General features: G+C 45.8%; 9 protein-coding genes across 9 annotated transcripts; 4 read left to right on the top strand and 5 right to left on the bottom strand.

Moving 5' to 3' along the window:
• Positions 1–435: 435 nt before the first annotated feature.
• On the bottom strand, positions 436–2,248 carry PAAG_02271 (uridine kinase; the record flags this gene model as incomplete). Its single annotated transcript, XM_015844587.1, has 8 exons — positions 436–919; positions 990–1,221; positions 1,278–1,319; positions 1,377–1,490; positions 1,564–1,606; positions 1,673–1,811; positions 1,885–2,012; positions 2,102–2,248. 8 exons carry the CDS (start codon positions 2,246–2,248, stop codon positions 436–438), a joined length of 1,329 nt encoding a protein of 442 aa, XP_015701635.1.
• Positions 2,249–2,887: 639 nt separating this feature from the next.
• PAAG_02270 (hypothetical protein) lies at positions 2,888–4,115 on the top strand (the record flags this gene model as incomplete). The annotated part of the gene is made up of 3 exons (XM_002795518.2): positions 2,888–2,967; positions 3,162–3,357; positions 3,594–4,115. The coding sequence occupies 3 exons, from the start codon at positions 2,888–2,890 to the stop codon at positions 4,113–4,115; spliced, it is 798 nt and encodes a 265-aa protein (XP_002795564.1).
• Positions 4,116–5,226: 1,111 nt separating this feature from the next.
• On the bottom strand, positions 5,227–7,606 carry PAAG_11458 (hypothetical protein; the record flags this gene model as incomplete). The annotated part of the gene is made up of 5 exons (XM_015847105.1): positions 5,227–5,243; positions 5,313–6,044; positions 6,108–6,258; positions 6,310–6,361; positions 6,420–7,606. 5 exons carry the CDS (start codon positions 7,604–7,606, stop codon positions 5,227–5,229), a joined length of 2,139 nt encoding a protein of 712 aa, XP_015703237.1.
• A 674-nt stretch (positions 7,607–8,280) lies between these two features.
• Positions 8,281–13,911, bottom strand: PAAG_11457 (hypothetical protein; the record flags this gene model as incomplete). The annotated part of the gene is made up of 5 exons (XM_015847104.1): positions 8,281–11,140; positions 11,191–13,258; positions 13,314–13,453; positions 13,510–13,699; positions 13,758–13,911. The coding sequence occupies 5 exons, from the start codon at positions 13,909–13,911 to the stop codon at positions 8,281–8,283; spliced, it is 5,412 nt and encodes a 1,803-aa protein (XP_015703236.1).
• Positions 13,912–15,151: 1,240 nt separating this feature from the next.
• On the top strand, positions 15,152–15,678 carry PAAG_02268 (DNA-directed RNA polymerase I subunit RPA12; the record flags this gene model as incomplete). Its single annotated transcript, XM_015844586.1, has 3 exons — positions 15,152–15,266; positions 15,341–15,575; positions 15,660–15,678. 3 exons carry the CDS (start codon positions 15,152–15,154, stop codon positions 15,676–15,678), a joined length of 369 nt encoding a protein of 122 aa, XP_015701634.1.
• Positions 15,679–15,780: 102 nt separating this feature from the next.
• Positions 15,781–16,860, bottom strand: PAAG_02267 (deoxyhypusine hydroxylase; the record flags this gene model as incomplete). The annotated part of the gene is made up of 2 exons (XM_002795515.1): positions 15,781–16,297; positions 16,376–16,860. 2 exons carry the CDS (start codon positions 16,858–16,860, stop codon positions 15,781–15,783), a joined length of 1,002 nt encoding a protein of 333 aa, XP_002795561.1.
• A 1,413-nt stretch (positions 16,861–18,273) lies between these two features.
• On the bottom strand, positions 18,274–19,081 carry PAAG_02266 (NADH-ubiquinone oxidoreductase 21 kDa subunit; the record flags this gene model as incomplete). The annotated part of the gene is made up of 3 exons (XM_002795514.2): positions 18,274–18,583; positions 18,642–18,752; positions 18,825–19,081. The coding sequence occupies 3 exons, from the start codon at positions 19,079–19,081 to the stop codon at positions 18,274–18,276; spliced, it is 678 nt and encodes a 225-aa protein (XP_002795560.1).
• Positions 19,082–19,403: 322 nt separating this feature from the next.
• Positions 19,404–20,086, top strand: PAAG_02265 (mitochondrial F1F0 ATP synthase subunit; the record flags this gene model as incomplete). Its single annotated transcript, XM_002795513.2, has 5 exons — positions 19,404–19,451; positions 19,511–19,525; positions 19,664–19,814; positions 19,922–19,987; positions 20,061–20,086. 5 exons carry the CDS (start codon positions 19,404–19,406, stop codon positions 20,084–20,086), a joined length of 306 nt encoding a protein of 101 aa, XP_002795559.1.
• Positions 20,087–21,363: 1,277 nt separating this feature from the next.
• On the top strand, positions 21,364–25,649 carry PAAG_02264 (hypothetical protein; the record flags this gene model as incomplete). The annotated part of the gene is made up of 4 exons (XM_015844585.1): positions 21,364–21,633; positions 21,692–21,992; positions 22,044–22,214; positions 22,273–25,649. 4 exons carry the CDS (start codon positions 21,364–21,366, stop codon positions 25,647–25,649), a joined length of 4,119 nt encoding a protein of 1,372 aa, XP_015701633.1.
• Positions 25,650–26,650: the final 1,001 nt, after the last annotated feature.

The raw sequence follows: 26,650 nt of genomic DNA, 5'->3' as shown, positions 1-26,650 counted from the left end.
TATCCTCTTTTATTAGGTAAATATTTAATTCTAGAAACGAACTCCGTAGTTTTTTTTTTGATGCTTTCTCCGGGTGGTCCGTGCACTAGCTTTTTTACCCCCACGCGAGTGAAAGCACCATTACTCATCGATCACAGAGTGGTATGATACCAACCCAGTGATAAGTAGGCCTGGGTTTATTTCCAAGGATGTTTTTAATTAATTAGATAGTAATATTGTGGGCTTTGAAAAACTATCTTGAGGTATAGTCTCCAATGATCATGCGCTTAAGACAGTTATAAACTCAACCAGTGGCCTATTGTAGGATATATATAACTAAGTGGAGGATGGGGTTATCGGAACCCGTGAACGATAGAGACAGAAATAGAGAAAATTCATATCCGAGTATAAGAAAGAATATAAGAGCTGACAACATTTATAAGTATCTGGAATCGTCTAGCACCCAAAATAACGTTTCTCAATCCATCTCTCTTCACCCTCATCTTCTATCCGTCCCACCACTACTTTGATATCGGGATATACAGCAGTTAGTCTCTGCAAACCTCGTTGGCCTGCAGCGAAGGTTACAAAGATGATGCGCCCTTCTTCCACCCCATGATCGACAAGGACTCGCACTGCCATTAATGCAGCTCCACCACTTGACATTTGTGGATCAAGGAGCAGGACAGAGGCGTGGGTATTAATACCGTGGGGGAGCTTAAGGTAGTGTAGCTCCGGTTCGCCGGTGCGGTAATTTGTTTGGATAAGGACTCTGCCGGTTATGCAATCCGGTATCGTCTTTTTTAAGCCAGTCTCTAAACAGGAACCGCCGCGAAGGATTGCAACAGCGGATATCGTGCCAGCTGGTCGAAGGCCATGATAGATCTGTTTTTGGGGTGTGGTTACCGTTACTGGAACGAATGGGGTGGTATCGAGGGCCCTAACTTTTGCCTTAGCTAATCCGATGTGGTTTAAATTGGTGGTAATGCTGCAGCAGAGGTAATAAATACCGTTCTACCATGATGCACGCTAGCCGGTCGAAGTAGAACACGAAATCAACTTGCTCCGTCAGGGGATCCTGTAAAATGGTATTTATACCGACGAATTGCGGAGTCTGCTTCATCACAAGAACATTGGAGGATAGAGGTTGCTCTTCGACTAGTTTGCCCAGTTTTTGTAACTCTAGGTTATGGGCTTCAGACTTCTCTCGGAGATTTCGCTGAATATGCTTGACCACCAAGTCTGATTTTGTTAATTTGGGGGGTTAAATGAACATTTTGGCGATTATGAAAGCATACCTATGGCGGTCTTGTTCTCAATGCCTCGAGGGATTATGATGTCTTTACAACTAGTCAACCGACAACGAACTTCTCCACCTCGTTAAGGGGATTAAATACCAGATATATGCCGCTGAGGTTCAACATATCGGAGATACGATGGTTTGACGAATTTAAACCATTGCTTGATGACGCTGTCTATCGTCCTTCCTCTATCGCGGACATCGCGCAGGACTTGCTTATGCTTCCATTAGCTGCCACGACTTCCAAAATGGATTGGGTTTAGAATTGCAGAGGCGTTTCTCACTTCTTCTGCCAAGGCAAACGTCCATATCAGCTTCCACGAAAATCTGGTACAGTTAGCTAGTACAAATGACTTGCTTTAACACGTTTCTTTGGTGACTACATGCCTTGACATCCAGCATATCTACTACTCTTTGGTCCGTAAAGGCCAGTATTCCTTCGAGGATGACAACATGGGGGGAATATAGAGACATGGTCTCTTTCTGCCGCTGATGTCTCTCAAAAGAATAAATGGGAATTTCTACCTTCTGTCTACAAAGGGTTTCTTTAATTAGCACAGAATTACAGGTAGTAAATCTGGTAGGAACGGATACCGGGATCTTACCCCTTTTTAAGAGACTGGAGGGTGTCCACGAGGACGTCAAAATCAATCGCATCCGGGCAGTCAAAATCATATTCATCGTTATGCGCTATAGCATTCTGCTCGGGGGTGAGAGTTTTGTAAAACGAGTCCTTTAAACAATGCCAAAATCAAATCAGCTTTCACTGTTAAAAGTATCATATATATCGAGGAGACGTGTTTCTCTATCAAGCCATAATACCATAACGAGAATAACCACCCACGGCAAGTTGAGACAGTTGATAATTTCCATAGCGACAGACGTCTTCCCAGACCCTGAACCGCCAGCGATTCCAATAATTGTCATATCCGCCCATGGAGGAGAGTATCGAGCTCGATGTTCCGACATGACGGATATATGTACATATATGTACTGTGCACACGCACGTCGGGAGATATATACATTCAAGAGAGAAACCGAAAATATACTAATATTCCCTGGCCTTGGTATGAAATATGAAATATATAGATGAGAATGCAGTGTGCGAATTTGTAACTTGCCCCTGCTCGGGGGCTCTTTTGCCCTGAAATCTTAAGCAACCAAATTGTTATCTCATCTTGACCTCAAGCTGTGCCACATTGTTCAATTCAAGTTTGTATGCAAAGTCCCTTCAGTCGGACGTTGTATCCCCGTTACGTGGACGCGATCCAATCAATGGATATCACATGATCTCTATTATCTTGGCGCTTAGCATCTGCTTAGTCAAGCGGAGCCGCACACGGTAACTAACTATTTCTCATTTGTTTCTTTCTTCTTCTTCTGCTATCACCAGATCAACAAATCTCCAGCAACCTGTCTCTCACTCCCATGGCTTGTGAGCTGAAGGGTTCTTTAGCACCTCTTTTGAACCCAGTCTCTGCTTGCTCCTTCTTGTTGTAAGCTGGCAAAAGGCATCGAGTATCAATCATGACGTCTGCCAACGTAGTATGTGGCATCATCCCCGTCTGCTTCATTTAGCACGATGGGATGGATTACTGAACCTTCCAGATGTCTCCAACCCCCTCTACCACGACGCCAACATGGCATCATTTCGAGAAGAAGGTCGAAGATGTGAAACCTTCAAAGAGGTGAGTTCCATAATCCCGCATCCTTACCCGACTCTAATGCTGCTTCCATGATGCGTTTACAAAATCAAGTTGGGAATCTCTCTGAAAACACCTGAAGAGAATATGTTAACTTGTCCTTCTGACCTCTGAAATTTTCCTTGCATACCTTCCTCAGTTCATTCTATCAATATTTTACTAACTGGGTGATATTGAAGTGATATCAACTTCCTTGTGATGGATTATCTGGTCGCGAATGGCTATCCATCTGCCGCGCAGAAATTTGCTGTAGAAGCAAATATTCAACCACAGCCCGACCTGGAGTCGATCCAGGAAAGGGTAGAGATCCGAAACGCTATTCATTCGGGTGACATTAAGTCTGCCATTGAAAAATTGAATGAATTGAACCCTCAGGTACTGCCCCCTTTAGTTAGCTTTTACTGCTATTTATTTGTCTAAAATCTGTTTCTCCCTCTTTTGCTATGATTAAATCTGTTTCATGCACCACTCATATACCTCCACGGTGTTGATGAAAAACACTCATCTTCAGTCCTCAGTATGACCAGCAAATTCTCTGTTTCGTCTTATATACATTTAAGCCACTCAGATGTTGTGTTATCGCGAGCTCTAGCTAACCTGCGATATTGCAGATTCTCGATACCAACCCATCTCTCCACTTCTCTCTTCTACGACTACAGCTCGTTGAATTGATACGGACTAGTACATCTACTCCAAATGGAGATATCACACCTGCTTTGGACTTCGCAACGTCTCATCTCGCACCTCGCGCACCCACTAACACACAGTTTCTTGAGGATCTTGAAAAGACGTTGTCTCTCCTGATCTTTCCTTCAGATAATCTGGCTCCCTCGTTAGCTGCACTACTGGACCCAGAACTCCGGAAGAGTATCGCGACCCGTGTGAATGAAGCTATTCTCCAAAGCCAAGGTGCGCGCCGGGAGGCACGGCTTCGTAACCTTGTCAAGCTGCGATCCTGGGCAGAACAGAAAGCGCGTGAAGCCAAGAAAGATTTGCCTGACAAACTCGACATTGGTCTCGAGCAAGATAGGATGAGTAACAATAACAACAATGGCCAGAACGAAAGCCAGAATGGTAGCACTGATGATGCTATCATGCAAGAACAGGGAGAGGTGGATCCGATGATATCATAAACCATGCACCATCTGGTTAGCACTAGAACGAGGTCATCTTCGCCCCAACTGACCAGACCCAGGGACAGTAATAATTAGCCCAGTCAGCTTCAACCACCGTGGCGCGTTTTGTAATTTCTGCGATTGTTTCTTTTGTCTGTAAATTAGCGTGGCGTTTGGTGTTCTTTATGATCCCTCGCTATCGGTCCAAAGGGCGGCGATTTGGCTCTAGGTATCTGGCTATTGATCACGAATTGTCTTGATTTTTAACGAAACGCTCGATTTCCACAGCCTGCAGGCATTTCCAGGATTTTATGATGAATGGATGGCGTCTATTAGAAAGTTACTGGATGCGGTGCATCGTTCCGCTCGATTTCACGTACCTTGTTTGATATGAGATTCTAATGAGACAATGGAAATATTTCTTTTATTATATTGTTGGAGCTGATACGGAGTACATTCCATGTAATGTGACGTTACGTATGTCTTATCATAGATCTTAACCCTTGGATACCAACTGGCCCGAAGCAATAGGTGCAGATAAAGAGCCCATGTATATAGATATCTATTAGTGTGCCCGTTAAAGAGGACTGTACATATCTAGTGGAAACTGCTACATCAAGAAGGAAAGCCAACTGGCTTGAATCAAAATTGCCACAAAAAAGAAAGAAAGAAAACCCAAGAACACCAACCCAAAAACAAAAGAAAACCCTTGACAAGGGAATAGGCTTAGCAAAACCGGCATAAATGAGAAGGTGGGATGGTACCACGGATAGGTCTTAGTTTCTCAGATGTTGGAACTATGGTGTAAGTTTACTTCATTAAGGGGTGTGTTGAGAATAGGGAGTTGAAAAATTATATCTGTATGTAGGTAGCGTAGTTATGACTTGTATTCGTTTGGCTCTCGAAACCCGTCAATAAAAGGTTGCCAATAGCAATGCCATAGAATAGGCCGGTCGGTGGTATATTTTGTCTATTATATATCATTTTATCTTGCATGTGTTGGGATGGGACTTGAGCAATCGAAGCGTAATATGCTGGTTGCTTGACGTTCGTTGTCTCTAATTGTCTTGACTTGGGAGGTGAGGTGAATGGAATGTTTGGAGGGGATAATAGGAGTAGGTTTCTGAGCTTAGAAGCTCATCATATCTGAATAAATACATATGTTAGTTGGTTCCTCTCCTTGTGGTAGGGGGTTCAAAACGAAACAGTTCGTACCTCTTCCAAACATAGCTCTCTTCGCCCAGTCCATCGATAACAAAATCCTCGTTCGCAAACTGACGCTCTGCGCGAAATAAATACTCCGCCAAAGATACACAGCCATCAATCCGCCTCCCCAACCCATTCCATTGAAGTCAAACACTGCTGCGTTGCCGATATATGCCAGGCTGCCAAGATGTTTATATTGAAAGGCCTTATAGACTGCCTCGTCAAGGTCACCATAATCAATCTCGTTAGCTCTCATGCCAGGCATGGCCTGGGCAATCTTGTTGAATTTGCGGCCTAGATATTTGCCTTGTTGATTGGCTCTTTGTGCAGTCGCAGGCAATGACGTCAATTTGGAGTCGATTTGAAGCAGCAATTCACGAAGTTCATCGAAATCAAGAGTGCCGCTGCGATCTTTGTCATACTGTTCGAAAAGTCTGTCCAAGCGACGTAGATGGCTTGCTGCTTGTGGAAATCTCCTCTTCACACGCTGGGCTACGTTCCGCCATTCTGCGAATGTGAGGTGGACCTTTTCTGGGTCTTTGCCCTTTTCCCAGGCAATGGTTCGGAGAAACGATACGATATTCTCTGCCACGTTGTTTTGGACGCTGGAGCAATCTCCAATTGCATATACGTCGCCCAGTGGGGCTCCGTTGACCCGAAGATGGGAATCCGTTAGAAGTGTCAGCTTGTTAGTCTGCGCATCGAGCTTCTCAGCAAGTCTTTTGCAGAGTGCAGTTTGTGCTACAGTATCATACAGATGTTAGGAATAAACATTACTAAGTGTCAGAGGGTAGTTTTACTGACAAACTCCCGTTGACCAAAGGCAGAAGCCCATGGGGATCTCTTTTAAAACCTGCTTTCCGTCTTCGATTTGGGTGAAGAGAATTTTGTCTGCTTTGACCTCTTTAACTCGCGAGTTGGTGAGGACGTCGACTTGATCGCTTGCAAAACGTCGCTGTTGTAGTCAGTAAACCGTGGTCCAAGTTATTTGAAGAGTCATACGTACCTCCGCGTATTCGGAGAGCGTTTGGTCGTACGTATTCAGAATATGAGAGCGGCTGGTAAGACCTGTTAATAATCGAAGGGATAGTGAGTCCTAATAGCCAAGGATAATACCTTTGAATAAGGTGCACCGAGATTTCATTCCTGAGAATCCGGGGAAATGCCCGGAGCAAATCCTCATTGAGCATATCAAAGATTTCTGCGGCGAACTCGACGCCCGTTGGTCCGCCGCCGCAAACCACGAACGAAAGTAATCTTTTCCTCTCCCCATCGCTTGTTGTAGGGAGACAGGCCCGTTCCAAATTGTCCACGACTTTGTTTTTGATTTTCCTCGCATCATCGATGGTTTTCAAGAAATTACAATGTTCAAGGCCTTTTACCCCATGCGGATTCGTTGTTGACCCTTCAAAACTTTTGTTAATATCAACCACGGAGGGGAAATCAGGAAGTATATAGGAGATAGACCTACCAACGCCAATGACCAACTTATCATAAGGCAAATAGAAACGTCGTTCCTTCCCACTGCTATCTATCTGTGATACCTCTACAAGTTTCTCTGAAAAATCAACATCCACTGCTTCAGCGCACAGGAAGTGTCCATGAACCCGCTGCAAAATCAGTCTGATCGGCTCCACTAAAGATCTCAAGCCAAGCGTCCCAACAGTCGCAGCAGGTAGCATAGGAGTGAACAAGAAATAATTGACTGGGGATACCACTGTTACATGGTAATCACCGGGGTGCAACGTTTTCAAAAGAGATACGCTTCCCCAGCCTGTTCCCAAGATAACCAGCCTCGGTTTGTCCCTTTGTTCCTCCATAGCTTCTGAATCATGGTCATCAACCAGCACACCTGCAATTGGAAGGTTTTTAGGTCCACCTCGACGGGGGTTCAGCGCCAATTCAGAGACGGGGATATCCTGCAAATTTAAGTCGTGACGGTAGGTGCTCGCATCGTAGATAAAAAAACCGGCGACAAGCGCTCCGCTAAATATTGCAAAAATGCCACAATATGTAAAAATATTGTATATAGCCTGCACAACCCTACTTCGTTGCCTGAGGATGGGTTTGGCGGAGGCAAAACGAAGAGCCCACCGCGGCGAACTGTGGGATGCAGAGTGGAGTTTCGTGGATACGTGCGCAGATGGGAACCAGCCCGGGTATGGCGTATTAAAATATTGTCGGCATATGTGTATTGGGCTCCGGAGCGCTTGTGCCGGGAGATTGAGCTGACGCGAACATGCTTTGGAATTCCTTTGAGCGAACGGGCGGGCTAACCGCGTGTGCCCCCGTAGTGACAGCATGGGAGCAAGGTTGCCAAAAGCTGGTGTGTAGCGAGATCGCGCTCCTCATCTCCAATTCATCGAAAGATAGTGCAATATTAATGATATATAGACCGTAGATGAGATCTCTGCAAGCATTAGTGGCTCAAGCTCCGAATGTTTAATTGAGGAATAAGCTGGCAACCTGCTTACTGTTGGATGCAGGTGAGCGATGTCATCATCCCGCAGCAGCCCGTTGAAACCGAGAGACGCACGTGACGCTCCTATAATTAGGTGTTAAAAGGTACGGAGTTCGCAGGTACACGGAATTCCCACAGAAAGGAGGCAGCAGATCAAGTAAAATATTGGGAAGTTGACGAAGGATCCCGTTGGGTAGAGATCCTCCAGCTATTGTTATCTTCTCTATGATATGTTAGAATATGTACCCATGCATGATAACAAAATAAGGGAGTCCACAAGCGCGATCGCTAAAATATAATCTTAAAATAATACAAGCCCCCTGAGAATTAGATCCGCCCCCAAACCCCTCCCCAATGGTAAGAAAGCGACAAAGCATCAAAGGCATGTCCCTACAGCCTTGACCAAATCTCTTTCGAGCAGATAAGAATAACAAATTAAAAAATATAAAAAATATAAATAGACTCATGGTCCGCATTTCAAATCTCCCAACCTCTAAAACGCCTTATATGAATAATTCAATCACTGCCCAGCCCGTCTTCCAGGTCAGTGCTTACTCTCTTTTTGCCAGCGGACCTCCCCCTAGGCTTCTTCTTGGGAGTGCCACCTCCCGAAACGGACGATTTGCGCTTTCCAGGCTTTGAACTGCTGGTGGCCGCAAGGAGGGCGCTCATATCGTCACCTTCGCCCGTGGTGTCATGGCTGTCCCTATCATCCTCTCCCGCAACTTTAAGCTCATCATCAATCGAAAGCAACATCGCAAAGTCCCGGCATGTACTCATCATTGCTTCAGTACTATCAAGGCAATGCATGAGATTTGACACGGTCTCCCAAACCCGGTCGCCATTGACACCTTGGACCTTTGCCGGTGCCCGATTAAGCTCTTTGGCATGACCCTTCCCTTCTTTTTGTCGTGCATGGAAATTGATGCCGTAAAGGCGGCGGAGGTAAGATCGCGCTTCCCAGAGCATCAAGAGTGACCCAGCTGCAGTAGTCAGTTGTCTCAACAACAGCATATCGATAGATTCGTGAACTGGAACTTGGGATGGAGCAGTGGGTGAGTCGGGAGCGTCGACGGCAGCAGCCGGACTATTGTCAACATGAGTTTCCGCAGTGCTTTCATTGCCATTTGTTGGCTGAATGGTTTGTTGGAACAAATCTGTCTCGATCGCATGCGCTACAATAGTTCCAGTTGCGGCAACTATACGTTCAATGCAGGCAATCGTCGGGATAATTTCCGCAATTTGGCCATACTCAAAGAAGGCTATGTTTTGAGAAACAAATCTCGCGAGGAGTAAGTGCTCCGGGGGGTTATTCGACACGTCCAGTTTCCGAAGCTCAAAATCAACCTTCGAGCAAAGATTGGTCAGGAATTTTCTTTGGTATTTGCTATTGCTGACTTTAATAATGTCGAAAAGGGGTGCGAGCTTCGCAGTGTATGGGCGACTGTAAGCCCCACTTGGATCCCCAACGACATCCCGCTGGTAATAAAATGCATCCTGAACAGCTCTCATATACTCTCGATCAAACATGGACTCATGTTGTTCGTGCAGCATTTTGTGCGTTTCAAAGGCTATTTTGCTGATTGTTGGATTTGTCGACGTTTCAAGTGAAACCAACACTCCGGCACACTCCTTGGGGTGGATAAGGCCTTGGCGATTGATACTTGCGATCAATTCGATAGCTGTTAATGCATATGCATCTTGCTTCGAAAGTGCGGCGTGGAGCATGTTTTGGAGAAAGTGTTGCGCAATCAACGCCGCTGCACCGTCGTTTTCGCTTGCTTTCAGGGAGCCCGCTAATCTTGTAGAATTTTCAGCATCTACGGCTGAATCATTGGTCTGTATCAGCTTTTCGGACTTCCCTTCATGAACAGAGAAGAACTCTAGAAATGATTTCAGCACAATGTTTTGCAAATCCGGGTTATCTTCATCAAACACAGAAGATAGTGCAACTCTGGCTTGTTCCTCACTAAACTGAGCAGGCCATGTTTGGCAAATTGAGCCCAAACTTTCCAAAGCCATTACTCGCAGCTCAAGTGGATACTGCGGAAGAGCAAAAGGGGCTATAAAGTCAACCATTAAACCAGAGACAGAGGTAGCCCGCGCGGTGGGGAAAGACTGCCTGAAAAAATTATAATACTTCTCCAGGTCACAATGCTTCCCAACACAACCTGCAATTCGAATATAACTTCTCACCCTTCCAAGGGCGTCGGCTGTCGAAGACTCATCGAAATTCAGAGCTTTGGCTTGGGCAATACCCTTAAGTACTGATATAGTAAGCTTAACAAGACGTTCTGTATTTTGTAGAACTCTGTCAACTGTCCAAAGACACGCCATAACCTCATTAAGCTCAGTCCTAGCCAATTTCGAGACACTCTTGAAGAGATCATTCTGCACCTCTTTGAGAAGAGTATTGTGCGCAGTAGAAAGGCAAGGTAGAACACACCGATATATGACAACAACAGATCGAAAAAGGAGGAGGTCATCGGCAGTAGAAAGATGACCAATATAGGGATGCAGTGTTTCTAATTGGTCAGGAGTGAATAGCTTCGCATTAGCTTTGGCAAACACAGTAATGGATTGAAGAAGTGCCTGGAGACTTGGTTTATTGGAAGAATCTGCGTGGTCTATGATTCGCTCAAACATTGTGGCTACGACTGATTTGCACACTTCAAAATTGGCGGAGGCTGCCTTTGTGTCTTCGGAGAGTACAGATTTGACAAATTTTTCAAGCGTGATAACTCCAAGATCACTTTTCTCCACGGAACCAACGATGAGATCAACTAGTTCTCCTAGTGACACTTTTGTTTGAGGTGAATCGTGTATCGAGCTGATCGACTGGTGGAACGGAGAGAACCATATTTCTTCCAAAACCTGACGTGCCTGGGCAGCAACGCTACTTTCGAAATCGGTGATTTGTTGAAGTAAGTTATCAGCAATGGCGATTTTCAGGTCTTTACGAGACGTCTGAAGATAGATATCCTTCAGAGAGCCTATACAACGCTTCCGAACGCCAACCGTGGGATCTGCCGAACAGGCCAAAATGGTACGGCAGCCATCCTCCTCAAGTGCCGGTTTGAGTGTGATGCATTTCGCAATGAGGGAGAGCGCAGAGTCTCGAACCATTGGAGAAGAATCAGATGCACATCCCAGAATTAGCGGCATCACAGTGTTATCACGATCAAGAAGATTTGGATCTTTCTCCAGCATCTGAATTACACTCTTCAAACTCCGACTTCGCACCTTAGCTTGGTCACTGGTGATGGAGTTTAAAAGAACCTTCAGGATTTTATCAAATGCTTTGCAAAATCCCATATTAAGAACCGTTAAAAGATAGGCAAAACGGGCATGATTTGCGGCGATACGATCGAACTCTCTACCTCTTGCATTAGCTGACACCCCTCATTTTACTCAAACACGACTTACCTGTGAGATTCTAGCCATCTGGGATCAGATAGCATATTACGCAGGGTCCTTGCAAACTCCTCCACCGATTCATCTTCGGAAATATTACCTTTATCTTCCGGATCGTAATAAAAACTGCACACGGTTTTCGCCCATTGCGCAAGAAAGTAGCCGCGAGCGCTAGCAAGCTGCCAATTCCCAACATCCCTTTCCTGGAGGTACTCGAGAACAATACGGTGCGGCCCATCGATGACAAGAATATCCTCTACATGTAAGGATCTATTAAGATGCTCATCAAACAGTTGTCGTAGGTGATCAATTAAGTCCGAATCACCTTCATCTATGCTGGGAAGTAAATGTTGTACAGAAGACGTGAGATCAGAGATCGCACATCCCATCCACCCCAGCAACTCGAGGGCCATATTTTTTGCGTTTGCTGGACTTTTATCATGGTCTGCAAGTCCAATCATTTGCGATGCAAGAACTCTCAACAAAAGTTCGGCAGCGGGCCAATCAGTCGAACCGAGAACACTGATCAAGTCTCCTGTGAAAAGGTCCAAAAGATTTCGGTAGGGCTGATCACCGGTTTTAGTGGATGTCATCGCGCGTTGAACAATGAATCTCGTAATATACTGTGCACTACGGATTGCATTATCGAAAAGAGGGTCGACCTTGTTTGACAGCAACTCTAGTGCTGTGCCTCTTTTTGGTCCCTCATCTTCAGGCTCATCGTCAGCTTCTTCGTCGCTTTCAGATCCATTGTCCTGTCCAAGCTTTGGAAGAGGTAAACGACGCTTCGGTTTCCTCGAACCTTTCATTGACTTTTGTAGAGCCGTAGTTTGCACAAGTTGCATCACTAAAGCAGAAAGTAATTGAATATGTTTCCCGTCTAGGAGTTTGAATTGCCTCGCGCTCTGCCTTGTGGATGGGAGCTTCTCTAGCGATACCAAGATTTCATCGAGGATGAAGGAGCGTTGCTCTGGATATTTCGCAAAGATTTTTGCCAAGACGTCCATAGAACCTCTCCTAACAGCCTCAAACTTTTGGAAACCCAGTGTTGAATCTCTATCACTATGAGCATTTTCTACAAAAATTAGTTTCGTAGCGAGGAATTCTGTTGCCGTGATAGTCCCTTCCGCGACATCAACGTTGGAAAGGAAACGAGCAAGAAGGTTTAGTACTCTCTTCGTCTGGTGAACCAGGCCAGCAATAATTTGTTTGTGAGAGGAGAAGAAAGTAAATAGTTCTGCATCCCTGCCAGTTGGCCGGCATTCAATAGCCGGGATAAGACAGTCATCAAAAACATGATTTAGAACACTTGGAATGGCTTGTATAACATCTTCTGGGCATAAATCGTTTATCGTTACCTCCCCCGACATCGTTTGAAGCAAAGTGCATATTGCCAAAAGGGCGTTGCGCACATCTTCAAGCCTCCTAAGCCAGATTTCTGCATCTTCATCTGAGGGAACATGTTCTAGTTTAAGATCCGTGGTCTGGGCTGAGATGACAGGAGGCTCGCAGAGTCTTTGAATGCGGTTTAGATATTCTGTGGGAATATCTCGCAGTCTCCCATAGTCTGTTACCTTCTGTATCGCAGCTTGAAGCAGGGTATGCGTTTCAGAAGACAAAACCGGGCCAAGATCGTCTGTAGCTTTCGGGAGTCTGAACATTTTGCTAGATAGTGGTGCTTCAGTGGTGGCTGTATCTGGCTCAAGCTGATCCTCTGCTTCAAAGACATCCTGTAAAAGCCCTTGCAATTTTACCAAGGCAGTGTCTGCCTCCTCCTTTTGATCTTTCATGCGTAAAGCGGTTAATTTATCAGAATCATCAGAATTCAACTTCCTCCGTTTTGATGGAACTTGCTCGTTGATATGAACATATTCGTCAGGTTGTGATGACAAAGGTAACGATGGAACTATAATAACAGGCTTCGGCATACTATCTTGCGATCCAAGGGGAGGCTTGACTTCACTCTGGCGTCTAGATTCGGGAGGATTTTTTGGGGAAGAGTTTTCAATTAAGTTGGGCGACGACAAAGGCTTTGATACTGGAAGCTCATTCTTCGGGCTTGGAGTAATAAGCAATGGGTCTGTTAATAGTAAATCAGCACACCGGTTGAATAACACATTATAGGATTGGCATACATCGATAAGGAACGTCCGTGTTGTCTAGCATCATCTTTGCGAATGGACCAAGGTGACCGCGACTCAAGGACTCTGAGTCTGGAAGTTGAGATTTCAGGGAATTATGGGTTTGTCGGGGCCTTGGTGGCAGCTTGAACTCACTGCAAGTAATGTTAGCAGAGTGCGAAAACATGAAACGGAGTAAACATAAACTGACTATTCAGTCAAACCTCCACTCAATATCTCCTGTAGATACTGGCGAGTAGTTTTGAGACGGGTGGACTCGCCAGCGGCTGTTTGAGTTTCGTCATCGAGGGCGTCGATAATTGCGCCTGCGGCTTTGCGATCATGGGTGCTAGATAAGTTTGCGAGAGAAGGTTGACCGACGTCAGGGCGGAAAATAGAGTCTGATCAAATAAGGCAAATGTTAGATTAAGCGAAGAGTTAAATGTGAAGAAAGCTCACCTAGGCCAAAGACAGGGGCACTGGTCATAGGAGAGAACTGAAGTGCCTCATCAACCGACAGTGCTTTGGCGAGCCGTTCGCCAGCACCGTTGAAGCTAGAGCTGCCATGGTCTGGAATGACCACCTGGATTTCCGGGTGACGAGCTTGTTGCATGACGGAAATCCTACCATGGGGTATGTCTGGTGGACACGGGAGGTACGGGTAGATAATCTGCACAATCCCCCTGTGTGCATCGTTGTCAGGGGGGGCCGATAATGTAATCAGTCGTTCTCGGTGCTTGAAATGTCGGGGCTCAGTCGGTAACCCATGCAAGGCACCCGCCCGCTTAATTTAACGCCCAATGCATAGCGCCGCTTGTTGCCGCGCATCCCACTAGCGTGGCGCGGCTATTACTTATCGCCTGGTTAACTAGTTATCACTCTTACGTCTATAATTCTGCTGAACTTGATATGTTTCTCGAGTTGTTAATTTAAAGTATTCTAGTATGAATTAGCACTCTTGTTCATTTTTGTCTCTGCTTTTTCTCACCCGGCGCATTTCATTATTTTATTTACAATCTTGTGTGCGATTTAATGGGAAAGATCATCAGTGGGAAAAGTAAGTTAACATAACTACTAGTACGTAATTACCAAGCAGATTGTATGAACTGCTACGTCTTAGAAAGCTCCAAATCAACTATGAAGCCTGGGATTAGGTGTTAGAAGAGCTGAAGAGTAAAAACAGGAAACTACTCGCACAATTGAACAAAGCCCCAAGGTGCCAAAAATATGATCAACCGGGGATGGAAGGTGATGAGGGGTAGCCTGTCATTCTAGGGCCTTAACACTACGTATGCAAAGTTCATAGCGTTCGGTGTCATTGTCGAGAGATCGATAGACCCTAGGGGAATACTCCGGCCCACTGCCTCGGAGACACGCCTTGCGTGCTCTCACGTGACATAGTGATCCATCCCAAAACCGATCCTATTATTCTCGGCGTCATGGCCAAGAATTTTTGCATCATTCCAATTTGGACTTAGTGTACCTTTAGCTCATGTCAAACTTTAACTTTAAAATTTATGGGTACCGAGATTCCTATTACGGACTAGCGCCCTGCTAGATAATCAGGGCAAAGTCACATGATTAGACTTTTCACTCGAAGCTGTCAAATTGGAATGGCTTCAACATGAGGCACTTCTGTTGGACGTCTGAAGTGGTTGTATTGGTAGCCTATCTCAGGGATGCTATATACTACTGTGCGGTGCGCTAGTCCATAATAGGAAGCCTAGGCTCCAACAGTACTTCAGAAATAGTTTACCTTGACAATTTTCGAGGCTCAACCAGGTATAACCACACCACGCATCCCCCCGATAAAAGATTCACAGTGAATCTTTTGTCCTCCTCCCCCACCGTCAATGGCTTCCATAGGGTCTCTGATATTTTGCATGGACTGTGGAAACCTCCTTCGCGAGTCCTTCGGTGATGAGAATGCGATTCTGATCTGTGAGCTCTGTGGAGCCAAAAATAAAGGTACTAATTAGGATATACGCATACCAGTCCAATCCTTTTTGTTGGACATTTTCTCTGTTGACATATTTCTTCAGATACTGCTTCGAAAACCATCACATCTGAATCGAAACCGAACGCTTTCCCGTCTGCCCTCCGAACAAAGAGGTCCTCAGTACAGACTCTGACGGCAGATGACAAAAAGGGCGAAGCAATTGCCTCAGAAAGTTGTCCAGAATGTGGTCGACCCGAAATGAGGTACTATACATTGCAAATCCGTAGTGCAGACGAAGGAACGACAGTATTTTACACGTGTGAAGGATGTGGACACAAGTATGTTTTCTTTTTTATGGATGGACTGTAACAGATATTTAGTGATACATTGTGGACTTTCTAACTCTCTATTTATCATTATAGATTCAACACAAACAACTGAACCATGAACGCCCATAATTTGTTCATTCAACCGCTCGAAGGCACCCAAGTCAAGCGCGGAAGTAAATTTCCATAACCTCAATAATTCGAGAAACCCCACACTTTACGCCGAAGCCGTTACAGGCTGAGGAAGTAGCGCATACTCCTTCTCTCTATTCTTCTCGTATTCTGCCATATCAAGCGCAACAATGACACTGTCCCTCACCACTTGCTCGGGATCATTCAAAAACAACCGCAGCGTCTCCTCCACGCCTTCCTCCTCTCCAAGACTTCCAAGAGCCTCAGCAGCTTCATGACGTACCATGCTAGCTTCCTCCCTATTGTTGAGCGTGGCTGTGAGACTAGGAATACTGGCAGGATGAGACAACTGGCCAAAAACGAATGCTATCTCATGACGGAAGAGCGCAGAAGAGTCCTTGAAACCTTCTGCCAGGGCTTCTATTGCTGGGACAGCAGTCGGGAGATTAGGCGGTGAAGCAAGATCTCTAAGGGCGAACATCGCCCGGTACCTTTGGAAAAGTGGGAGTTTCGAGTCGAGCAGGGTTTGTTTTAAATCAGGAATGGAAGGCTCGTCGGTAGGCATGGGAAGCGGAGGGGCAGGGTCAATCGATGCGAAATCACTTTTAGAGATTATCAACATTTTATCACCTATTGGATATATTGACAAGTGGGGGTTTATGTCTATATATTTGCGTTACCTTTGTTTTAATTTCTCAGTCTTTCGTTGATCAGACGTTTCCCATAAAATTCTATCCACCGCAAGATCACAAGTCTCCCTTACAACATCAACCTCGTCTTCATCATCTCTCAAACTCCTAAGGGTACTTAAACTGCTTGTGTCACCCAGGGCTCCCAAGGCTTCTGCTGCTTCGTGTCGACACATTGCATCTTCGTTTCGGTCGTCCAAAACCTCCCGTAGATAAGGAACGCAGGCTAAATTTTTAGTTTGCCCAAGACAGTAGGCAAGTTCATGTTTTAATAAAGCGGATGGCGACGTGAATGCCGCCGCGATTGCCTGTATGGCTGGCAGGGTCTCTTCTGTGGGGGGCTGTTGACAGGCTACATGTTTGAGGGAAAATAAGGCACGGAATCGGCGAGCCAAGGGCTCCTTTTCTGAAGTGAGGGTTTTCCCAAGAGCGGGTATAGGGCTGCTGTCAGCGCCTTCGTTTGAGGGTTGGTTCATGTCGATTGCGGAGGGCGCCACTTTTAGAGTCAAGCTTCCACTGTCAGCAGGGTTTCCAGAGACCTATGGTACTCTCGATTATTATTAAAGTGGATGTATGAAATCAATGATGTGTGGTAAATACCTATAGCTATATCTGTATATATGTTTCCTTAAAATTTTTTTTTTTTCCTTGACGGGGTGAAGCACCAAGAGGGAATGGAAGGTCGGAATGCTATTAGTAATCCTTCAATGGCGCATCCATGGATATAAATATGGGCGTAAAGTTGAATGTGGTTTAAGCCATAGTTATAAGCCACCTCCACTAGTCGTATCTCAACGCACATCTCTATGTGCTCTTGGCGGTAGCGATTTTATCATATTTCTCAAACCCTTAATCCTTAAGTAACCCTAATTCTTAACGTGGTGTTGAGGGCGGGGGGTGAACAGATACTTATTAGTAATTTGTGGAGTAGTTAACTATGTACGGTGAATGTGCTTATTTTAGATTGAGTGACAGAGTTGGTCAGGGTTTTAAAAAGTGGGCTCCCATTTTAAACAACATTCAACTATTTACCGCTGTAAATATCACTCTACAGTTTTGAAAGGGGCCCCTCCGTCAGAGAGCACCTTTGTGCCTCTCTAAGAATGCAAGAAGATGTGATGCGGACTCTGATCCACCTAATGAGTCTGCAGCAAATTGATCGGATGAAGTCGGTGAAAAGTTCCTTCGGAGACAGCAGAGGCAGATGGGCAATTGAAGGGCAGAACTTTGTCAAGACATAAACACGATTGTGTGTGTCACAATATCAACAACTTTTCGTAGAAATTAATACACTAGATTATTTGTATTTCTAAATGGAATCTTTAATGTGTGTAAGAACCTTTTATTTCATCTCTATAGGTAATCTGAGATTCTCTTTACATTATTAAGATAGTATAATGAATTGAAATTAATTTATAATTAATATAAAGAAAGAGAGAGTTTATTCAACAGTGAAGGTTACTGAGTAGTTAACGAATTACTTTACTGTATTAAAGAAATATACCTAAAATTGAATTAAGAGCTGCATATGTTAAAAGATTAATCAGGATTTTAAAAACCTCAATTGTTATCTGTAAATCATCTTTGTTAAGCACATTGTATTATGTTGATGAACTCGATTGTTTTGGTAGACTGAGACAGTAAATAAGAAAGTTCATTTGGTGGAATATCATATCATATTAGAAAGCTGTGTTCAGAGTTCTTTCTGATCGAGTCCTGAGACAATTAGCAAAACATACGCCAATCCTTGTCACATATCCATACATCCGTTTAAATAGGACGGATGCACCAAATAGAGCCATAGTTAATGGAAAATTCTAAATAGGCTCGGTTTATGTACATAGAAAAGGAAAAAAGTGTTCATAGAGTTATGGGGAACAAATATTCTCCTATTTCGTTTTAATATGCTTGAGCTTCTTAGGTTCGTGCAAGAAGTTATTCGCATAGGCTTTGGGATAAAATGCCCGCTGATTTGGCTCCTGAACAAAATATTCATAGCCTTGCTTCTCAGCAAAAGCTATCGCATCCGCCTTCGTCTTGAAGTTGATATGTGTGCCCTGCATGGCATCAGCGGACGATTGCCAACCCATCAATGGATTCTCCCAGCGATGGCCCTTCTGCAAGATATCCCAATCCATCCGCCAATGATGAGAGTGCCACGTGCCAGATTGTGTCGCTGGTTTCGAAGGTTGGAAAATTCTGAGAGACCGTTAGTTTGGAAGAGAATTGGGGGGTTGTGGGAAGGGCGACGTTATACCTGACGGTTCGCGCTTGAAGGTCTGTGGGAGCCCCTGAAAGCACCGCCGCAGGGATGGCACCACTCGGTTCACTGCCATCCATAACACGTCTAGGAACGGGAGAGAATGTCCTGAGTCATTTTGTTGGTCAGTGGACTGAACATAATCCGTACATGACATGACGTAAACGGGGGTTGTCTTACGATGTGCCGTGATCAACTGTAGCATTGTAATCTGGCTGATGGCGTGCCATTGCTTCTGCTGGGGTCTCTTTCCGTACCATCGAGCTTCCTCTCGCTACAGCTGTGGGTGCATCAGCCGGGGTTGTTTTGGGCGCCTCCGATTGTTCTTGAGAAGCTGTCTTGCCGAGATAGCGAACATTGGTTCGGCACGCCAATTGACCAGTTCTGAAGGAAGTAGCAGTAAGGCCAAGTGGCCTTCCAGTCCGTAATAGGGACATTTGTGGCGTTGGGTTTGGAACAACGGATCAGGTATGTCTGCTGGTGATAATCATATTATTGAGGTGGACAAGATATATCGCATTGTATTCGGAGCCGGGCAGTTAGGTGTGTCCCAATCAGGTTAGCGCAGAACGGTCCTCCGCTGACTGTTCCCTCTTTCGTCCGATGCAGCCAACTTCAGCATCAAAACCACCAAGCCCGACACTGTACGGCCACGATCGAATTTGGTTCAATTGTTTTTCGAATCAAGGTACGTAGCCTTCACAGTCATTCAATCAGACGCACTTTCGCAATGCTAATTTTTGCCTCAGGTCCCCCACCATGAGCTTCGTCACACGCCGTGGTCTCTCGACCCTCATCCCTCCCAAGGTACGCCAGCCCCATATTGATTCTCCCTTTGAATTACGCCCCCTCTAACTTCTTAATAGGTCGCTTCTCCTACCGTAAGCCACCACCTGCTGCAATCTCCTTTGCTTAGACACAATATGGCCCTTTGTTGGCGACCAGGCTGGCACTCTGTGCCGATAGTCGATTGACCGGAGAATATCGCGAACTTTCTTTTAGTACTAATACTGGAAAAGGGAATTGGAGCCGCGCAAGATGCTGCCCGTATGGAGCGCATAGTGGGCTTTTACGAGAAACTGCCCCGCGGTCCAGCACCTGAAATCAAGCCCACTGGCCTGCTTGGACGATACCAAGCCCGGTATTTCGGAAAGAACCCCTCTGCGATGCGTGAGTACACCTTTGTTATGGCCCGACAGTTGTACTATATTGGGCTTTTTCTGATGTGTATTTATTACTCTCAAATGTTCAACACCCGCTAACAATGTCAATCATAGCAATTATCCATGTCATTGGTGGAATGATGCTCTTGGGTTATAGCATGGACTATTATTTCCATCTCCGTGAGCCCCCCTACCCCAGCGCCTTGGCCATATATTTTCTGTGTCATCTAACGGGTTGATTCTTCCCATAAAGGTCACCACAAGAACAATGCCCATTAAAATGTTGTACGAGAAGATCCAGTCCGCTTAAAGTTGACTGGTGTATAGTGCAACCACATGTACATGTACATATAGAAATAAATCTTCCAATGCTGAATATTTCCTATTTTGTTATTATATCAGACATTCGTACTATCGCGCAGCCATTCTTTTCCAGGAGTTGTCGCAATTCAACAAATGGACATTATTTTGGGCCTTAACCTTCCAACTCTTGCGATTATAAAGGTATGGATTGTATACGAAGGTGGAATGTTAACCACACAGGATAGATAAATGAGAATGGGCCAAAAAGTTTTGATTCAGCTAGGCAATATTCTAGCAGCATGCTTCTTGGGACAGAATGCCATCAGAGACATTAAGCTGTTTAACGAAGATAATCGGAAGATATGAAAGAACAAGAGCTCAGAGCTGCAGTCAAAGGACTCAATGTACACAACAACTAAAATTGAAAGGAATGCTGAGGGCACTCTTTAAATATCAGCTGCATTTAAGCACCCATATAGATGGCATACCTAGGTTCCAGAGGATAGGTGGTAAATAAGTAATAAAGCCTGGCGTTGAAGCATATATAAAGAACAGACCCTAATCTGCATAGCGAAGGTGTAACCCAGGCTGCTGTTAGCTCTGTCCTGTTTCTCTGGGAGACTGTCTCATCCATATAGGTACTTCTTCTACGGTATACACAACTTCCAAGTTTCGTCTGCGGGGGAATAGTTACAGTTGGTTACTCACTTGAAGGAATGATAGTCATATTAAGGTGCTCATGTGACTCAGACTTTTGGGTGACACTCGGCAGCTTACTTCCGCTGCAAAAGCGGCGCTGTTTCTTCACCGCTAACCGGATCTGGGGGCATCCCAGCTTGGCCACAACGTCTCTCTCTACCCTTTCAGATCCAACCTCATCCATACTTTCCACCAAAGGAGTCCATCTCTTGCAATCATCCGGCTAGCTTCACCGGCTTGAACCTATCTGTTTCACTGTCGAACGGCTACTGACCCGCCTTCGCCTCACTCCTCATCGGAAAGGAAGTTGAGCGCCAGAACCGAAGCATTTCCCGCCTAAGTCATCTCTGCTTTGACAAACTTCATCTCAGTCGAAGCTTGGTGGTTCTTGTGGCGATACTCAGTTTTTGACAAGAGGTACGCTAGATTTCTCATCCTGCAGTACTCCTGGCTTTGTTTCCTCGAAGCCTCCGTTGTTTTCGTAGTTGGCTCCGTGATGAGAGAGTAGGCTCTAATGATGGCGAGATGCCAAATCACCAGATTCGAGCATTGTTATGGCAGAGCAGAGCAGCCACGATGTGGTAAACCAAACCCGGTCGGGCGGCGAGATATCGCCTTCCGACGTTCCTGCAAACAAACCTGACAATTTCACTGCTGGAGGGGATGCAGGGGAAGTTCAACAACCAAATACAACCAACATTGATAGCAACAACAACGACGACGCTCAACAACGGGACACCACATCGCAGGGGAGCATACATGGAACTTCTGGTATGCCATCAACGGACATTCCTGAATCATCAACAGTGCATGGACATGATACTGTAAGTTCTTCCGCGGCTCTGATGCGAGTAACTGGTTCCACGCTGAACAATACGACAGAACATTCATTGCGACCGAAATTTAGATAATGGGAAGAACGGAAAGTCTGATATCAATGGACTTGGGGAATCGTTACCCACAGGGGATGATAGATTGTCTCCGCTTCAACCTGGCGATGCAAGCGGAGGATCTGACACAGACACCAGCAGGACAGATCTTCGAACATCACCCGATGGAGGCCAACACACGCGCACCAGCTCCGCCAAAAGAATATCCGTATTCAAACCAGTCTCCTATGCCAAGTTTTCTGTTACGAAATCACCAGGAACTTTACAAACCTCCAAAGCAAATAATGACAAAAGTAAGTAAGGTTATATAAATTTTAATGACGTGTAACTTACAATCTGGATAGCACCGTTCTCATCCGCTTCTTCGACTCCGTCGGTCTCTCAACCTACAAAACCTCGATTAGTGGCGAAGGCCACCGGAGGGTTGCGAGACTCCGCTCCAAAATCGACAGGAATTGGGACTAAAAGTGGTAACGGCGGCCCGGACCCAAATCAGGTCTGGAATAAAAATCGACGTGAGAAGCCAAAGCTCTCTCTATCTTTCGGTGTTAAAATTCTAACTAGAGAAAATAGCGGTTCCACCACCATCAACTAAACATCTCACGGATGAGGAACTGAAGCAACAGTATGGAATCCACATGACATCCAGGATCCAGGAAGATGACAACGGCAAGGAAGCTAAATGGGCGGATATCGATGATGACGAGGATGATTGGGCACCTGAAACGATAGAATGGAATGACGGGACAAAAATCACCCTTACCACCCACACGGAGAATATTCCACTTCCAAGCGAAAAGCCGAAGGATACTTCCAAGGACAGAAAGCCATCTCCAGCTTTATCTGAAAACAAGTCTTCTCGTGAAAGCTCCAAAATCCTGCTTACTAAATCGAGTTCCGTCGGTCCAAATTCCACTGTTTTAAAACTTGGAGCAAATACCGAAAAACAAAGCAAACCCGGGGAAGTTTTAGCGAAGGGACAAAATGACAAACCAATTCTCACATCAAAAGCTCAATCAGCAGCTCACAAGTCCCCGTGGGCTCCTCTCCCACCAATCGACAAGGTTCCCCCCGTCACAATTAGTCCGCCTCTTCCAGGTCCACCGTCTCGCTTTCCGCAGCGCGACCATCACCATGGTCCTGGACCTTCTCCAGCCCCCGCACCTCCAACAAAGGAAATAGCGGCTGATGACTTTAATCGATCGTGGAGAGATACCCATTCTAGTGTGCCTCGTGAACTTTACAACTCGCAATCTGGTCGTTATGAACCTGTTCTGGATACTCGTCGAGGACCTGCTCGAAATGAACAAAATTTCAGACCTCCTTCCCTCCTACAACGGCCTACGCATGGAGATCAACCTAGCCCTGGAGAGCCATCACCGACGTTCCAGTCTCACAGGTCAGCTGGTGATGGGGCCTCTTGGGGAAGAAGGCGCGCATCTTCGAATGTTAGCGGGGGAAGCGGCGGGTTTGGGCGACAAGTGTCTTTCGGCAAACCCTCCGTTAACGGAGGAAATGAACGGCCAACGTCACCTCCTCCTCCACATCAGAGGGGGCCATATGCTCCTCGTGGGATTTCACCATCTCAATCTTCCGCTCGCCAAAACCGTGTAGGCCAGGCGACCCATTATGCTACTCCTGGATTCCATGCTAGTTCTCAACTGGCAGGCGCTACGCCACCAGAGGAGGCAGCTCAGCAACAGATCCCGTTTGAAGATCCTATCGCAATGCAACAGCGCATTATGCGAGAAAAACGAGAACTGGCAAGGCAACGCCGTAAAGAAGAGGAAGAACGGGAAGAAGCAGCAAAACAAGAAAGAATCAGGCTGAAGCTTCAATCCATGGGGCTGCCTATGGAGAAGCCATCGGACAAGGCATCTGAAAAGGTTTCTGATAAATCATTTGACAAATCATTCAACAAGCCAGCAGCCCAAGAGCAGTCCGCACCGTCCGAGCCAACAAAAGAACCATCAAAGCTGGCAATAGCAGGTGCAGCCATGCACTCACCTCCTAAACCTCCTATTCCAGAACCTTCCGGGGAACCAAAGCAATATGGAATGATGAAAGTACACCATCCAGCATCTGCTAAGAAATTGGTGGCTGCGAGTGAACGAGGCCCAGAGAGGCCATTTGCAAATAACAACAACCAGACTCGCCAGCCATCATCCCCATCACGCGATTCTAAACTGGACTCTGTCAGACCGCTTGCAACAAACGCTAATGGTATGCGCCCTTCCGCAGAAACTTCTCCTACAGAATCTCGGCATGAGGCTATAATGGACGACAAAACCCCACAGTGGAAGGGACCTCTTGCTGCGTCAACACCCTACTCTTCATGGTCTGGTCAAAAGCTTAGTTCTAATCCTACTCCAGCTACACCATTATGGGGCCCGCTAAGTAATGATAAAGCGCTTGGCAATGGGACATTTGACAGAACATTAGCCGGATTTTCTCGGGATTTGCCTTTACCGATTGGACCCCCATCCGCAAACGATAGACTTAGCAACACAGACCGATCCCGGGCTATGGCAGACAACGGGCGACCGTCATCCCCTATATCCGTTCCAGAAGAACGATCTTCTCGACTTACTAACAACGAATGTCTCAAGCCCATTGCTCGACCCACACCAATCGGGCCTCCAACCCCCCAAACTCAATCTCAACGGTGGCAATCTGATCAAGGTCCTCGCCGATCCCAGGATACAGCTAGTTGGAATGATTTCCATGCGACTGCTGCGAAAGCAGAAGCAGAGGAGAATGAGAAAGTCTATCGTGAACTAGGAGCCTTGCATGAAGAAGAGGCACGGACTGACCTTCCACCTGCCTCCCTCCAAATCTCGTTTAATGAGACCTGGCGGCAATTCGAAAGTGACCAGGCTTGTCAGCGCCAAATCGTCGGTATTGCTAGAACAGCTGACAGAGGATCGTCTCTTCAGTCACTACATGGATTTGGACCGGCCGGTCCTGGGTTGTCTTTCTCCGAAGCGGCCACAAAGCCTCTGACAAATGCTACTGGGAGAGAGTCGAGATTTTTCCCACATGGGAGCGAACAGATTAGACGGCCAGCAAATTTTTCGAGTGTATATCCCCGTAGCCCATCGCCTCCCCCACCAGATGATATTTCCAGCCACCCAGTTTTCACTGGCGATTCCCATAAGCCATTGGTCCATTTACCAACGCCAAAGCCTCGCGTGAAACTGCCTCCACGGCAAGCAACACCACCTCCGCCGCCAGTCACGTTCGCTTCAATGGTTGCGAGTCCTGCCGTCCGCTTTCCGACTCAGCATGTTGCTAACACTACATCGTGGCAAGACAGATTTAATGGGTTGTTTGGTAAGAAGCCTTCACCGGGTAGGAAATATGCTCTTGCTGTTACCTCTGCTACCAAGGAGCCGCTTGAAGTTCAATCATCCACATCATCCGCCTCGGTATCATTGCCCCAGTATGACGAGGTTGAGCTTCTCCGCGACGCCGGTAAAGTCACTTCTAAAGATGTTGAGGATGAGGAAGCCATTTTCGAGGATCGAGAAGCAGGTTCTACGCCTGTGGTGAAAATGCCAGTCATGGCCCCCAGAGCAGCATGGCAACCGGCCCTCCCACCTCCACACTCTCGCTTGCGTCCCAAATATCAGAAGCCTGTTCAGTCGTTGAGCATTGAGCCATACATTTTCGGCTTTTTTGACGACGATAACAACGCAATTATCATTCATCTACCAGGCAGGGATGTAGCAAAAATTTTATCGCTGCCAAAGAAGGGAGGAAATACTTCTTCGCGACCTAGAGGACCCTCCACATTAAAACAAAAGAAAAACGTAAAACTCCGAGATGGATCCAGCAACTACAGTCATCCTCTAGCACCAAGGAAACATTCACAATCCACTTCTACCGCACCGCGACCACACCCGGGCAGTGGCAGCTGGGCAAACCGTGCATCCAGCGCCGCTCAATAACAGTATTCGAAAGTAAGATTAAGGAATTAGGTCTCATCACAGTGTGGCATGGTTTAGGTTCAATTCCCTTCTTTGGTTAACGAGTTGCATCTCGTCCTATGCGAAGGGCTGAAGCTGATAGTACTTTGCTTCTTTCTTTCGGGAAGTTCCTAGAAGCTTTATTTGCGTGTAACTCGTTTTCTTTTCTTTTCTTTTCTTTTCTTTTTCGTTATATGACCTTCTAATCATACGTTCATACTCGTCCCTGTTTCCTTCTTCTGTCATCCCACTCTTTAATTAATTAATTCATTCATTCATCTCTTCTCTTCACATTTATTTCTTTCTTTTTGGCCCCGTTAAACCTTTCGTCTCATCTATAAACACGACACCCCTCCATCGAACTCTTTACTCCACCTTCCCTGAACCTACACCACTCACATTAAAGTGCTATTTATACTGAGCTGCGAAAATACTTCTGAAAGGAACGAAGATGAGGCCCTTTGATTTTCAACTCCGTTTTATGCACGTGCACATCTGCTATCCAGAGACAGGGTTCCCCTCCTAAATTACTTACGATCAAGGTGACAGATGATTCCTGGTATTATGGGGACCTGTACATTATTCCCTTCTTTTTATTGAAATTAGCATGTTTTATCTCTGCCTAAATTTTCATTTCCTAATTTTTCTCCGTTGTAACTTTCAGAGCTGTGTTCTACCCATGACTCTTATTGTTTATGAATAGAGTGATTTTTTTGGTAGGTAGTAAAGGTTCATGGCTGCGTCGCACTGATATACTCCGTGTCGTTTAGCTAGTTTCTGAATTGCTGACCATGCTAACTTGATGAAAAGGAAGCTGTTGGCTGACTCTGGAGCTACGTTCTGTGATTTAATGATTTGAGCGCTCAATGAGACGGATTGCAGTTAAGACTGGGGTTCCCTTCCGCTAACTAATCGGTAATCTACATCTATTTTCAAAGATCCAACTGCTAGTTGGGACTGCAGCTCATGATATAGGTGTGTAA

The sequence above is a fragment of the Paracoccidioides lutzii genome (genome assembly GCF_000150705.2).
Source record: "Paracoccidioides lutzii Pb01 unplaced genomic scaffold supercont2.5, whole genome shotgun sequence".
In the NCBI taxonomy this organism is placed as follows: domain Eukaryota; kingdom Fungi; phylum Ascomycota; class Eurotiomycetes; order Onygenales; family Ajellomycetaceae; genus Paracoccidioides; species Paracoccidioides lutzii.
The sequence above is the reverse complement of the archived record's forward strand: the minus strand, read 5'-3'. Positions and strand labels throughout refer to the sequence as shown.